The sequence below is a fragment of the Manacus candei genome, unplaced genomic scaffold (genome assembly GCF_025592945.1).
Source record: "Manacus candei isolate 608988 ecotype Guabito, Panama unplaced genomic scaffold, ASM2559294v1 h1tg000015l, whole genome shotgun sequence".
In the NCBI taxonomy this organism is placed as follows: Eukaryota; Metazoa; Chordata; class Aves; order Passeriformes; family Pipridae; genus Manacus; species Manacus candei.
This window is the reverse complement of record NW_026138063.1, coordinates 908,755-920,437: the sequence shown is the minus strand read 5'-3', so window position 1 is coordinate 920,437 and position 11,683 is coordinate 908,755. Positions and strand designations below refer to the sequence as shown.

At 49.2% G+C, this 11,683-nt stretch overlaps 1 protein-coding gene across 1 annotated transcript in view; it reads right to left on the bottom strand.

The window, feature by feature from the left end:
• Positions 1-2,647: 2,647 nt before the first annotated feature.
• Positions 2,648-11,683, bottom strand: part of ARHGEF26 (Rho guanine nucleotide exchange factor 26) — a 33,056-nt gene continuing 24,020 nt past the window's right edge. The window contains exons 11-15 of the mRNA XM_051781985.1: positions 9,694-9,848; positions 6,852-7,049; positions 5,699-5,766; positions 5,429-5,533; positions 2,648-4,594 (exon numbers count right to left, since the gene is read on the bottom strand). Of these exons, the coding sequence (XP_051637945.1) occupies positions 4,452-4,594; positions 5,429-5,533; positions 5,699-5,766; positions 6,852-7,049; positions 9,694-9,848 (669 nt within the window). The 3' untranslated portion in view covers positions 2,648-4,451. The remainder of the gene's footprint in view (positions 4,595-5,428; positions 5,534-5,698; positions 5,767-6,851; positions 7,050-9,693; positions 9,849-11,683) is intronic.

Genomic DNA, 11,683 nt, shown 5'->3' with positions numbered 1-11,683 from the left:
GAAAACAATGCATAGTTTAACCTCCCTCCTGCCAACCGTTTTACCCCCAGGTGTTTTAGATAATGAAGGAGGGGGAAGAACATCCTGCCTTGGGGGTTCTGGGTGCACAAGGGAGTTGGAGGGAAAAGCAGCATGGTGGCTGCAGGGAGTGGGGAAGAGCTGGGCTGTGAGGGCTGTGGAAGAGCCAGACCGTGAGGGCTGCGGAAGAGCCAGACCATGAGGGCCGTGAGGGCTGTGAGGGCTGCGGAAGAGCCGGGCCGTGAGGGCGGCGTGGAAGACAAGCTGCGCCGAGAGCAGGGAACGATGGTGCTGCTGGAGGTGAGCCCTGGCATCAAAGTGGGGGGAAATAGGGGTTAAATTACTGATAATTGTGTGGAAAAGGGAATGAAATGAATTCCAGAGTGTAATTTTGGTGCTGGGGACAAGGGCTGTCGTGCCGGGGAGGAGGGAGCAAGATGGCGGCGCGGGGAAGGAGGAGGGAACAAAATGGCGCTCGGCGCTGAGGGGCAGCGCAGCAGGGGCTGGTGGCACCAGGTGCCCAGTGTCAGTGTGTGAGTGTGGGGCAGGAACTACAGCTCAGCAGAGGGTCCCACTGCAGACTGGATTTATTGATGAAAGGTTAGTGGTAATGCTGTTACTGGCCGTGCTGGATTAAAAGTCGTGAATATACAGGCTGGCACGTGGTACCTGCTTTATTCTCCTTGTCCTTTGTTTTTGCACTACTTAAATGATGGTTAAATTTTTAATTAATAACATAAAGAGCAAAAGGAAATGGTAGCAGAAGCAGAGCCTGGGTGAGAATGGCAGCGTTGTTTGAAGGAAGGTGCCTTTTCTCTCAAACCCCGCATTTGGAACGATCAGGGCCAGGCAGCCCAAGGGCCACCCCAGAAGGGACACACCTGAGGGGTCACGGGCTGGGGCAGTCACATCTGTGCTTAAGAAGTGTCTAATGTCTAAATAATGATGCTGACTGTGCTTGAAACATAGCTTAACGTCCTTTTAAGTGGAAAGGTATCAGAAACCTTTGTTCTTTGAGTTTGAGCCTGTTCCAGATGCCAGGTGAGCTGGTTTGTGCTGGGATAGTTTTCCTCACTAGTGTGTCTGGTGCTATGTTTGGATTTGTGATGTAAATACCATTATGCCAGGTATGAAGTTTTGATAAAAATCATTTGCAGACTACAGCAGAAAAATCCTTGGATTTCCTCCATCTTGGTGTCAAAATTTATTCTAGATTTATTTCCAGCACTTGTGTTCTGTCCACTTGTTTTCCCTACGAGTGTTACTTTAGGAACAGAAAATACAGGTCCAGAGTGTAAGGGACGTGCCTGTGAGTGATGCTGAGCACAGGCTGCACTCTGTCAGGGTGTGTAGGTTGACTAAAGTGTGCTATTTTTACCTTTTTATTTTCAGCAAATTAGCTTTGCATAATGGGAACAAATGTACTCCTTGCCATGGCAGTCAAGAACAGCACTGCATTACAGCATGTCTTAAAAGTTCAGCAGATAAAAATATTTATTATGTTGTAGGGCTGATATAAAGAAGCAGAAAAGAATATTTATAACTGTTCCTTATGTGTGTCACAAGTAGGAGATGCTGAGACAGGCTGGAGTCAGGTGGGCACTGGATTTCTGAGCAGGTGCTGGGTGGCCCTCAGGAGCCCACAGACACACGTGGGCACCTCAACTTTGATTCAGGGAACTGAGAGCATTTTGTTTTTTAAGCATTTTAGTTGCTTAAAACCTGGCTCTAGAAGTCAGAAGGAAGGGGTGCACATTCCAGGCCTTCCAAAAATGAGAGTTTTAATTTTACAGTAACAAACTCCCACCTCTATTCTGTCACTGCTGGGTGCTTAATTGAAAACAAGATACTGGTGTCAAGTCCACCTCTAATTAAAAAGGAGATGCAGGAGAGCATGTGTGTCTGTGCATGTGCAGAGTGCACAGGGTGTGAAAGTGCTGAGTTTTTTGGATCACACTCTTTGTAAGTAGAAGTACTCATCTTTTAGCTCCAATTTGCTCGAAATTACTTTTTTTTTGCTAATGAAAATATTGTGCAGTTGCTGTAAGGGAAAAAAACCAACCCCAAACCCCTGAGGTTTTGAAAACTTGTTTATACAAATGTTTAGATAAATTGCTTTTTATGCCTTAAATTTCTAAGATCTCTTTGAGCTATGCTGGAATTTAGAGTGCAAGTCCAAGGCAGCAGTAGTAGAGCAATCACCCTGTGTGCCCCCCCCAGGTAAGGTGTGCATTGTAATTAATGCCACCCTGAGGATGTGATTTAACCCGGGTCAGCCCTGCAGTGGTTGGACCAGGCGAGGGGTGCAGGTCCCTTCCCCTGAACTGGGGCCAGATCATAGAAAGCAGAGGTAACTGAAGGCTCTGTTTCCATCCCCTGCTTCTCCCTAGTCTCAGCCATCAGCTGTTCTCCCAGGCCTGTGTTCTACGCCAGGGCTTCAAGGCCACACAGGTATATTGGATCTGTGGCAGATGAAGTAGGACACAGGATGGTGCTATTTATCTTCACAGAACAGGAACATTTGAAATGTGACAGCTTCCCAAAGAGTTTTCTTTGACAGGAATGACATTAAGCAACTGGCATTTTAAGAAATGCCATTAAAAAAAATTCAAAGCTTTTTTTTAGTAAGGATTTAAAAGCATTTTATTGATTGTTGTCCTATAAAATCATAGAAGTCTTTAATTCCTGAAGAACTGTGTCCAACGATAGGAAAAATGAAAAATGTCTTTAAAAAACATTACAGCATTTTTGGAAAAACTAGGTATGAAAAATATATACAAGGTATTAAAAAATCTGAATAAAATTAATGCCTGGATTTATACATTCAGTTATGTGTTAAACATCTGCCTGTATACAATAAATTTGTTAAAACAGTAGCAGTCTTTTTTACTATGTTAAATAAGTCTTTGTTCAATTTACAGTTTCTGTCATTACTATTTTATCAGTCCTCTTTTAAATTAATTTACAAGGCTGTATAACCACTGTCAGACCGTCCAGGTAAGTACTTTTGTACAAAATTATTGCCTTCCTAATACAGTTTAAATTGTTAGAGACAGACATTTACAAACACCCAATTCACTCACCAATGAAATCAGCATATTACAGACTATAAAACAACCTCCAGCCCCTGTTCTGAGGCTGGGGAAGGCAACAAGAAGAAAGCCTTGGTACTACAAGTTGTCCCCTGGTTTGTAGTGAGCAGTATTTAGCTGCTGAGTCACAGCTGGTCCTTACCCGGGGAGGGTTTGCATCCCACAGTCCCACTGAGCTCTGCTCGGCCCGGGCTGCCCCGTTCACACAGCAGGAGGGGGCACTGGGGTGTGCAGGGCCCTGTGAGCACAGCTCCTGCCAGGCTGTTCCTCCGGCACTGCCCGAGCTCTGATGGTGCCCACAACAGAGAGGAGACCTGGCACCTCAGCCAAACTGTGCAGCTCGTCACTGTCCCTCTGCTGTGGATCCCACGGGACGATAAAGGTGCAGGTAAATGGAGTTCAGCAGAACACGGAAAGAACTGATCTCCACTACTGAAGAGCAGAAATCCCCCAGCCCCAGACCAAAGTACTTCATGTTCCTGCAGCCCATCAAACTCCTGCTCTGAAACAGTAACTGAATCACAGGAGCTCATTAAACACCTGAGGAAACCAGGAACAAATCGGCCCCATTTCCAGCAGTTACTCTCTGCTAAAATACCTGGGCCAAGATGGATCAGCACCACCTGCTTTGCAGAGTGTGGTACCTTGTTTTTGCCTTCAGAAATCCTTTCACCACTGCAGAACTAAAAGGAGACAGTCTGAGCTGCCTGACAGTGTTTGTTAGAGACCACTCCAGCTGGAGGCACAGCTCTGGATTCTGCTGGAGCTTCTGCCAGCTTTGCTTGTGCCAAGGCCTGGGCTGTCCCTGGATTTGCACTGGAGAGGTAGGTTGGCCTTCCTGAAGTACAGAGCTGGTTATTCTAGTTTAGGTCACACAGGTTCTGACACAAGTGGGAAGTATTCCATTAACACCCTGGCTGGTACTGGGACTGTCCCACTGCAGCTCTTTGGGACACCCCCAGCATTGCTGTTCACCTCCAGCTCCATGGATGGGGCCCATGTCTGCTGTCCCGTGTCCTGTGCAGCTCTGGGGAAAGCAAGTCAGGATGCTGAAAAACGGAGGGAGCAAGAACAGAAGGAGGCAGGGATGGAGCAACTGAAGCCAGAACTGGAACACGAGTGAGAAGGATGCAGAGCTGAGCTCCCAGGACACTGCTGTGAGCTGCACTCTGCTCCTGGTCTAGCCAGGCTTCAGTTCGGAGCTCTCGGAAGGCAAAGCGAGGACGGACACGAGTATCCAAACATCAGTGCTCTGGTGAGGGGGGGTGGGCTCCGGTGCCCCCTGTCCCACAGGGAGCCCCCAGCAGCGGGTGCAGAGCGTGGTGTGGGGGCAGGAACACACTACACGTTGGTTTCCAGCCCCAGCAGGCGCCCCATGCGCTCCATGTTCTTGTCCAGGGTGGCACGGCAGGTGATCTCCTTGGCACACTCCATGGGGAACCAGCCCCGCTGCCCGTCCCGCAGCCGCTCCCCCTCGTACCAGCCTGCAGGGACAACAGGGACACCACCACAGCTCTGTCACACCTGGCTGGCCTGCACCGAGGTGACACTCACAGCCATCACACACCTTATACACCTGCCTTGGCACTGAGTAAAGGACCACATTAAGAGAGATGTGGCAGCTTTTAATACAGGCAGACTAGGGAAGAAAGTCTACATAAAATGTATTACACAATTTCACTAGTTTTTTTATATTGCAATTAAAATATAATTTGCAATAATGACTATACTATCACTGCAATCTAAAGAGAGCAGTGCAGCACAAGTGACAGCATCTTGGATTTCATATGTAACACTGAGTAACATCCAACTGGGATTTATCCCTCAAGTTCTGGCAGTGTCCTGCCTCCCTGAGCCAGCACATGGTGCTGTCAGTGGAGTCACAGGCATGTCCAGGCACGAACCAGTTTTGATCTTGGGGTGCTTGATGCTGTGGAAAACCTCAGCAAACTCCCTGAGCCAGAGCTGAGCCTGTAGCAGGCAGGGAAGCTCAGGCCATGGCACTACTCAGACTGGGGATGCTTCTCGTGGACAGCCCTGGCACTCACTGGAGTGTCTGAGCTCCTCATTTTTAGATAAATGCAATTTCTTATTTGTGGACATGTCAAAACCAGGCAGCACACACGTTCTGCAGCTGGTTATACTCTGCTCATCTGCTGCCCAACAGAGCCTGTCCTTTAGAAACCTGAACCCAGATGTCCAGGCTTTTCTTGGAAGCTGAACCTTTTCTCAGTTGAGGCCCATGCTATTAGAACCAATTTTTTCCAGCTGGATCTCCTGCAGAGGTGGCTATGACTGACAGCCAAACCTTCACTCACCATCATTCACTTTTTGATAAACCAGAACGACATCAGCCACTTGGAGGGACAGTTCATCGGCCTGCTTGGCTGTGTATGTCCTGATGATCTCCACCTGAGCCAGAGCTGGGGAGGAACAAGCCAGGCTCAGTTAAACCAAGCTCAGAGCAGTGCACCTCATGAAAGCACACAGACCATTTCTTTTCCAAACCTCCAGGGTGCACTTCCCCCCGTGCCCCTCCCCTGGGCAGTCCCACCCCGAGGGGCAGTCCCACCCCGAGGGTCACTCACTGGTCCTGTCGGTGTGCAGCCCGTCGCTGTCCTGCCCCAGCGCTGTGATCCACCGCGCTCTGTCGCTCCTGCAAGGCAGCAAACAGAGCCCCGTGTCCCAGATATGCTCTTGAGAGCGTCAGCACTGAGACTGCCCTTATCTCCTCCACAGTCAGCACATATCTCCTCAGCACCTGGGAGTAACCTGGGTGTATCACCAGTGTGTGTATTTTGTGCCTTAGTGACAGGACGATACAAAGGTCTAACCTAACCCCAGTTCTTTTGTCCTCAGGAGCCACACACCACATGAGGTGATAAAACTGAACAACTGTGCTGGAAATCTTTGTGTCAGAGAAAACATTTCAGTTTTACCTGCACAAAACCCTGTTCCATAGGCACTCTGACCCACCCAGCTTGGCCTTGAAGATTCCCTTCCCAGCCTGCTCAAAGTACAAGATAAGACTGTAAAAATAGGTAATTTTTAAATACAGGAATTCTTTTCAGCCTCTTCCTCTGAGTGATGATCTACTATTTATACTGCAAACAGTACAGAACAAATCAATAATAAATCTGAAGAACAAAATGTCTTTTCATCCAAAGCCCAGACAACTAAAAATGTCCTGCATTTTTTCCCCAATAAAATCGCATTTTCAAACAAGTCTGAATCATCTGCTGCCTTCATAATGAGTTCTTTCATAGAAAGCATTGATGATCTTTAGTTTCTTTCAGGGTTATTCTAAACTTTGAAAGCAAACCTAAAACTATCAATTTTTCCAGGCAGGGATATGTCTGGAGCTCTCCCTTTCATGTGTCTGTCCCGCCTCCAGCCTCCCCCGAACAAACAGACTCTCTCAGTGCTGGGGAGGTCGTGCGGAAGTTAACGGCCCTCAGAGCCACCCTGGGCACCCACAAACAGGACCCTGGTTGTTGCTGCTCACACTGCCCAGGAGAACAAGGACCAGGTTCTCCCAGCAGGGACAGCTCTCCTCCTCCCACTGCTGCCCCATCCACACCCGCAGCTCAGTGCCAGGGACTGGGCTCAGTGTCTGCCCGCTCCCACCCCGGGCCCTGGGACACTCCTGTCCCCGTCCTGCCACGGTGGGACAGCCCTGACACGGGTGAGGGACCGGACCCAGCTGTGACACCCCCCGACGTTACTGCAGCCCCTACTCACGGAGTCTCTGCTCCCAGCAGCATCTCCACCCTGTCCCCCGCGTGGTTGCTGAGCACCAGCAGCCTGAAGAGGTGGGCGGCAGAGCCCCGCGAGTGCAGCACCGCGTTCCTCCCGGGAGAGCAGCCGGGCTCCTCCTCGCAGGGCTGCACCACCAGCTGCTCCCGCAGCGAGTGCTCCGTCACCGTGTAACTCTCCTCACTGCGGGATAGAGCGGCACAAACACACCCCGGGTTAATGGCTGGGTTCCACTCAGGAGGTCTGGGTGCAAACACCATCACAGAACCCACATTTAATTCCAGAGTCCAGGATGGTTCTTCCAACACCTCATCTCCACGGGTGGGGTAACAGCTCCTGCCACTGTGTTTGGTGTGAAAACCAAGCTCTTATTGGGCTCTGTGGGGTGTGTTTTCACTGTTCTGCAAATTAAATACTGAAATGTTCTGGGTTTTTGCAGAACAGCTTTGTACGTGATGGACACAGAACATGCCCCAAATGGAACCCCTCCTGCTCTGCTGCTCTGAACCAGGGAAAGGTGGGGTGGGGTGGGTCGGTTTTGTTCAGGTTTTTTTTAAAGAAACCAGTTCAGTATTTTAGTCTGGACAACTCCTGCTTAGCCAAGGACAGAACTGGGAATGCTGCCATCATTACCTGTAAGACTTGCATCTGAGAAAGAAATGTGTCCATACACTTGTGTAATGAATAATAAATGCATTCCTTGCTAATTATCAACTAGTTTGTACATGTGCACAGCTAATCATAACTGCATTTCTTACCAGTTAATCAAGAGAAACCTTTACAAACCCCTCCTACTCCTTACCTCCATTCCACAAACCAGTGGGATCAGCCAGGGCAGGGCAGCCCTCACCCTTTGCCCTCTGTGCCTCTGGTGCCCACACAGTGCCTTGTGCTGCCTTTGGTTATGGAATCCCCCTGGCATCCTTAGACAAACCACAGGATTGTAGGTAATGCTCCCAAGAGCACTGACCCTCTGGCAGGTAACATTCCCAAGCAGCAGTGACCTTTGGCCTGCCAGCACTGACTGCTCCTGCCAAGAGACTGCATTAAACCCTCAGAAGTATTAAATCTTTTTTTAATGATATTTGAAAAAGAGTTGGATTGTGTCTACACACAGAAGGAGCTACAAGGACAGCTGACAGACAAAACGTTCCCAATAAACTAAAAGCTGGGCAGTGAGTGGGGAGAAGCAGAGTTTTACTGCTCTCCAAAGCCTCGTGTACAACGACACATCCCAAGTTCCCATGTCCCCTCCTGGCCCGATCCCAGGGAGCAGCCCTTTGCCTCACTCCCTCACAGGCCCAGTGTGACAGAGCAGCTGCTGCTGCCCTGCAGGTCAGAGCCTGTCCTGGCAGAGCCACCCCACAGCCCCACAGGGACCAGTGCACGGAGCCAGGACAGAGCTGGCGAGGATGGGCCGAGCCAGGGCTGCCCACGGACTCTGGGCAAGGACCAAACTGTGCCACTGCAGCGCTCACAAAGCTCTATTTTTAGCACAAAGTGATGTCTTACTGCAATGTTAAGAATCTTCTGCTCAAGGAAAAACACAAATATTTAACCTCAACTAGCAACCAACATTTCTGTCCAGTGCTGCAGTGCCGTGGCAACACTGTGGGTGGGAGCACAGAGCACCCAGAGCCCAAACTCTGTTAACAAGCTTTGTCACTTGGGCAGGGGGAGCTTCCTGCTCAGGGTATCGGGGGCTCAGAGCTATTAGTGCTGTTCCATCACATCCCTTCTACTGGGTATCCTGGGACAGCAACCGTGTGAGTGTGCCAGTAACACAACAGGTTCTGTCACCGGCCTCTGGGCCCAGCTGGGATATCTCCCTTCCAGCAGCTGGAAGGTGTTACAAATCCAAAGCCCGAGTTTGGATCAGAGCTGCTGTTACACAAATCTGGTGTGTGATCGGGACAGCGACAGGGACCAGTGAACAGGGACCAACAGGGATCAAGGACCTGTCACTGCTCCCCCAGCCCCAAACTGGCACAGCACAGCAGCCCCACGTTTAACCCAGTGTGCCCCAGCTCTGCAAAGAGCTGCCAGGGAGGGGACAAGGGACTGTCTCACAAATATCCAGCACGAGCTTCAATAAACACGGAATCTCAGAGACCTTCACACCAGCACAGCAGACAGGGAGAAATCCAGGCACATTTCTTCCCAGCTTTAGAAAAAACCTCCACTTAAATAATTCTCCCCCTTCACTTTGGTTTCTCTTTGCTTAAATATTACCATTTTCTTCCCAAATGTTATATCATACCCCACTCCTCAACATTTATTTCAATTACAGGTTTGCAGTCTCACAGAAGGGTTTGGTTGAACAGGCCAACCCAGATGCAAAAACAGTTCTTCAGAACAGTTCTCAGCCTCAGGAATAAGGTTCATTCCTCAAGTATTACCCAACAGCAGCAGCAGAGGATATAAATTCCATCCAATTTGATTATTCTACACCTCCCCTCAAATCCAGTGATAAAAATGTAAATGGCAACTGCTGGAAGTTGTACCACATCTGCCATCCTCAAAAACCACCCAAGCGTGGGGAGCGTGGAGGGGAATGGACATTCCTGCTCCTTTATCCTTCCCAAACTTCTCCCTTGGTTAAGGCATCAAGAATGAGCTTTTTAACTGGTTTGACAGTTTGGAATTTCAATTGTGTTTGCCAAAAGTAAATCCTGTTTAATGAGCAGTTACTCATCGTTTGCACCCAGGGGCTGATGGACAGAGACTCAAATAACTGCTGAACTCATTTCTCAGCCACCACCGCGTTAGAAGTCAACGCTTCGAGGAGCTGAACACAAAGGCAGTTTTATACTGGTGAAGCTCTTACCTCTTCTTCTTGGTGATGATGAGGACATCATTGAAGAGGAAGAAGTAGACCTGCTGCTTAGAGGTTCTTTTGGAAAAAAGTCCAGTGTCTTCTACATACGCTGTTAATTCGCCCCTTTTCACCAACCACCGTGAAGAGGAAACCAGTGGAAAGGGCTGCAAGGCAAGAAAATCACATTTTAGTCCTTCAAATGTAGAGAGAGATATTTTTAAAAAATCAGAGACTGGAGTACGATGTATTTGGGGAAGATGCTTGAATAAACTCAGAGCTCAGAGATCACAAAGGGGTTACCATGGTTTAAGGGACCTCCAGCACTCCTACAACACACAGGTAACAGCTGCAAATACCTGGGAATCACTCGGGCACCTGATCATTGCTCACCAAAAGTAAAAATGAACAGACCTGACTGGTCACACTTGGGGTGGAACAGACTGTGAGACCTCCCAAGGGCAGTAAAACCAAGCCTGTCTTCCAGGAATGTGTTTGTGGCTGGCTCCTGAGGCACCTGTGCACACTGGACTGTGCTCCCGGTGCCTCCCGGAGCGCCGGAAACACTCCCTGTGCCAGTGTCACCCGGGACACTCAGCCAGGTTTGCACAAACCTTCACCCCCCAGCAGGTGCAGGTAGAACCTTCTTCCTTCCAAGGCTGTTACCACCCCACACCTCTGATGTGTTCCCATGGACTGCTGTTCTCAATAGGAGCCCTTCAAGTCCTGCCCACTGGCAGGCTTTATTTAATATGGAGAATGAAGGATTCTACAGTTTCTCTCTGGGTGAGGACCAACACCTGCAGCAAAGCCACAGAGGGTCTGAGCTGCCTGATGTGAAGGTCTGGATTTATTAACCCAAATTATTCCCAACTGCAGGAGAAACAGAGCCCACAGAAGGCCCTTTTGTTTCTCTGTGCATGAACATGAAGGGAGATGTGAGACTGTGTGTCCTGGTCACACAGAGCCTCTCTGAGGCTGTGACACAGCCCAGGGAAGGGCCACACTAATGAACACAGCTGCCTGTTTCCCCCTCATTTAAGCACCTCTCACATGCTTTTAAAACACCCCCTTCATGCAGCCTGTCAGCTCCTTCCCCTTCTGCATGAACTGCCTTTGTGCATCCCTTAATCCCTGTGCTGAGCCAACCCTGCCTGTACCTGCCCAGGGGCTGAGCCAAACCCAGCCCAGCTGGGACTGGGACCCTGCTCGTGGAAGAACAAAACAGGAACTCCCAAAAATAACCCCCCACAACTTCTCTGCTGCTAAAGATGAAAAGTTGAAGAACTTCTGAACCTTGATTAAAAACTCAGTTCCAGAGATGTGCCACGTACAAAAGTGACACAAGATCTGAGTTGCTTCTCTTGTGCTCCCATGAAATTCTCCACAGTTACATCTAACAAAATAATAAACAAAAATCTCCAAACACTATGAGGTTGGGCAAGAACAGAAATACTTTAACTAATTTATAATGGCTATAAAACAGAATTACAGCCCCATGATGATTGGTTTACAAGCAAAAAATACTTTACAAAGTTCTATTTGAGGATGAACTAAAAATTCCTCTAATCTGTACTCCAAGTGAGTTCATCCCATTTTCCTAATTGACTCTATTCCAGAGGCAGCTTGGTTTTACTTTAATTTTTCCTTAATTGCCAAAGGAGCACATCACGTGCACCATCTCCCTGCTACAGAAAACAGGCTCTCAGAACTGAAAAATGCCTTGAGCCCTGGCCAAAGTGGGGCTTCCTCTGCCAGCTGGCAACTCCTCCGACCAGACAGGGCCTGAGCCACCACAGGCTGCATTTGGGATGCACAAAGGAAAATTCTCCCATAAAAGCACAGAAGGACAAAGCCCCCAGAGCTGCTGTTGCTGCCCCAGCACCAGCACGAGCTGCTCCCCCAGAGAGGGGATGGAGAGAGCCCCCGTCCCGAGGGAAGGGACAGGAACCCCCGAGGGGCTCCTGGGATTGGGAACTGAGCCCCCAGAGAGGGGCTCAGC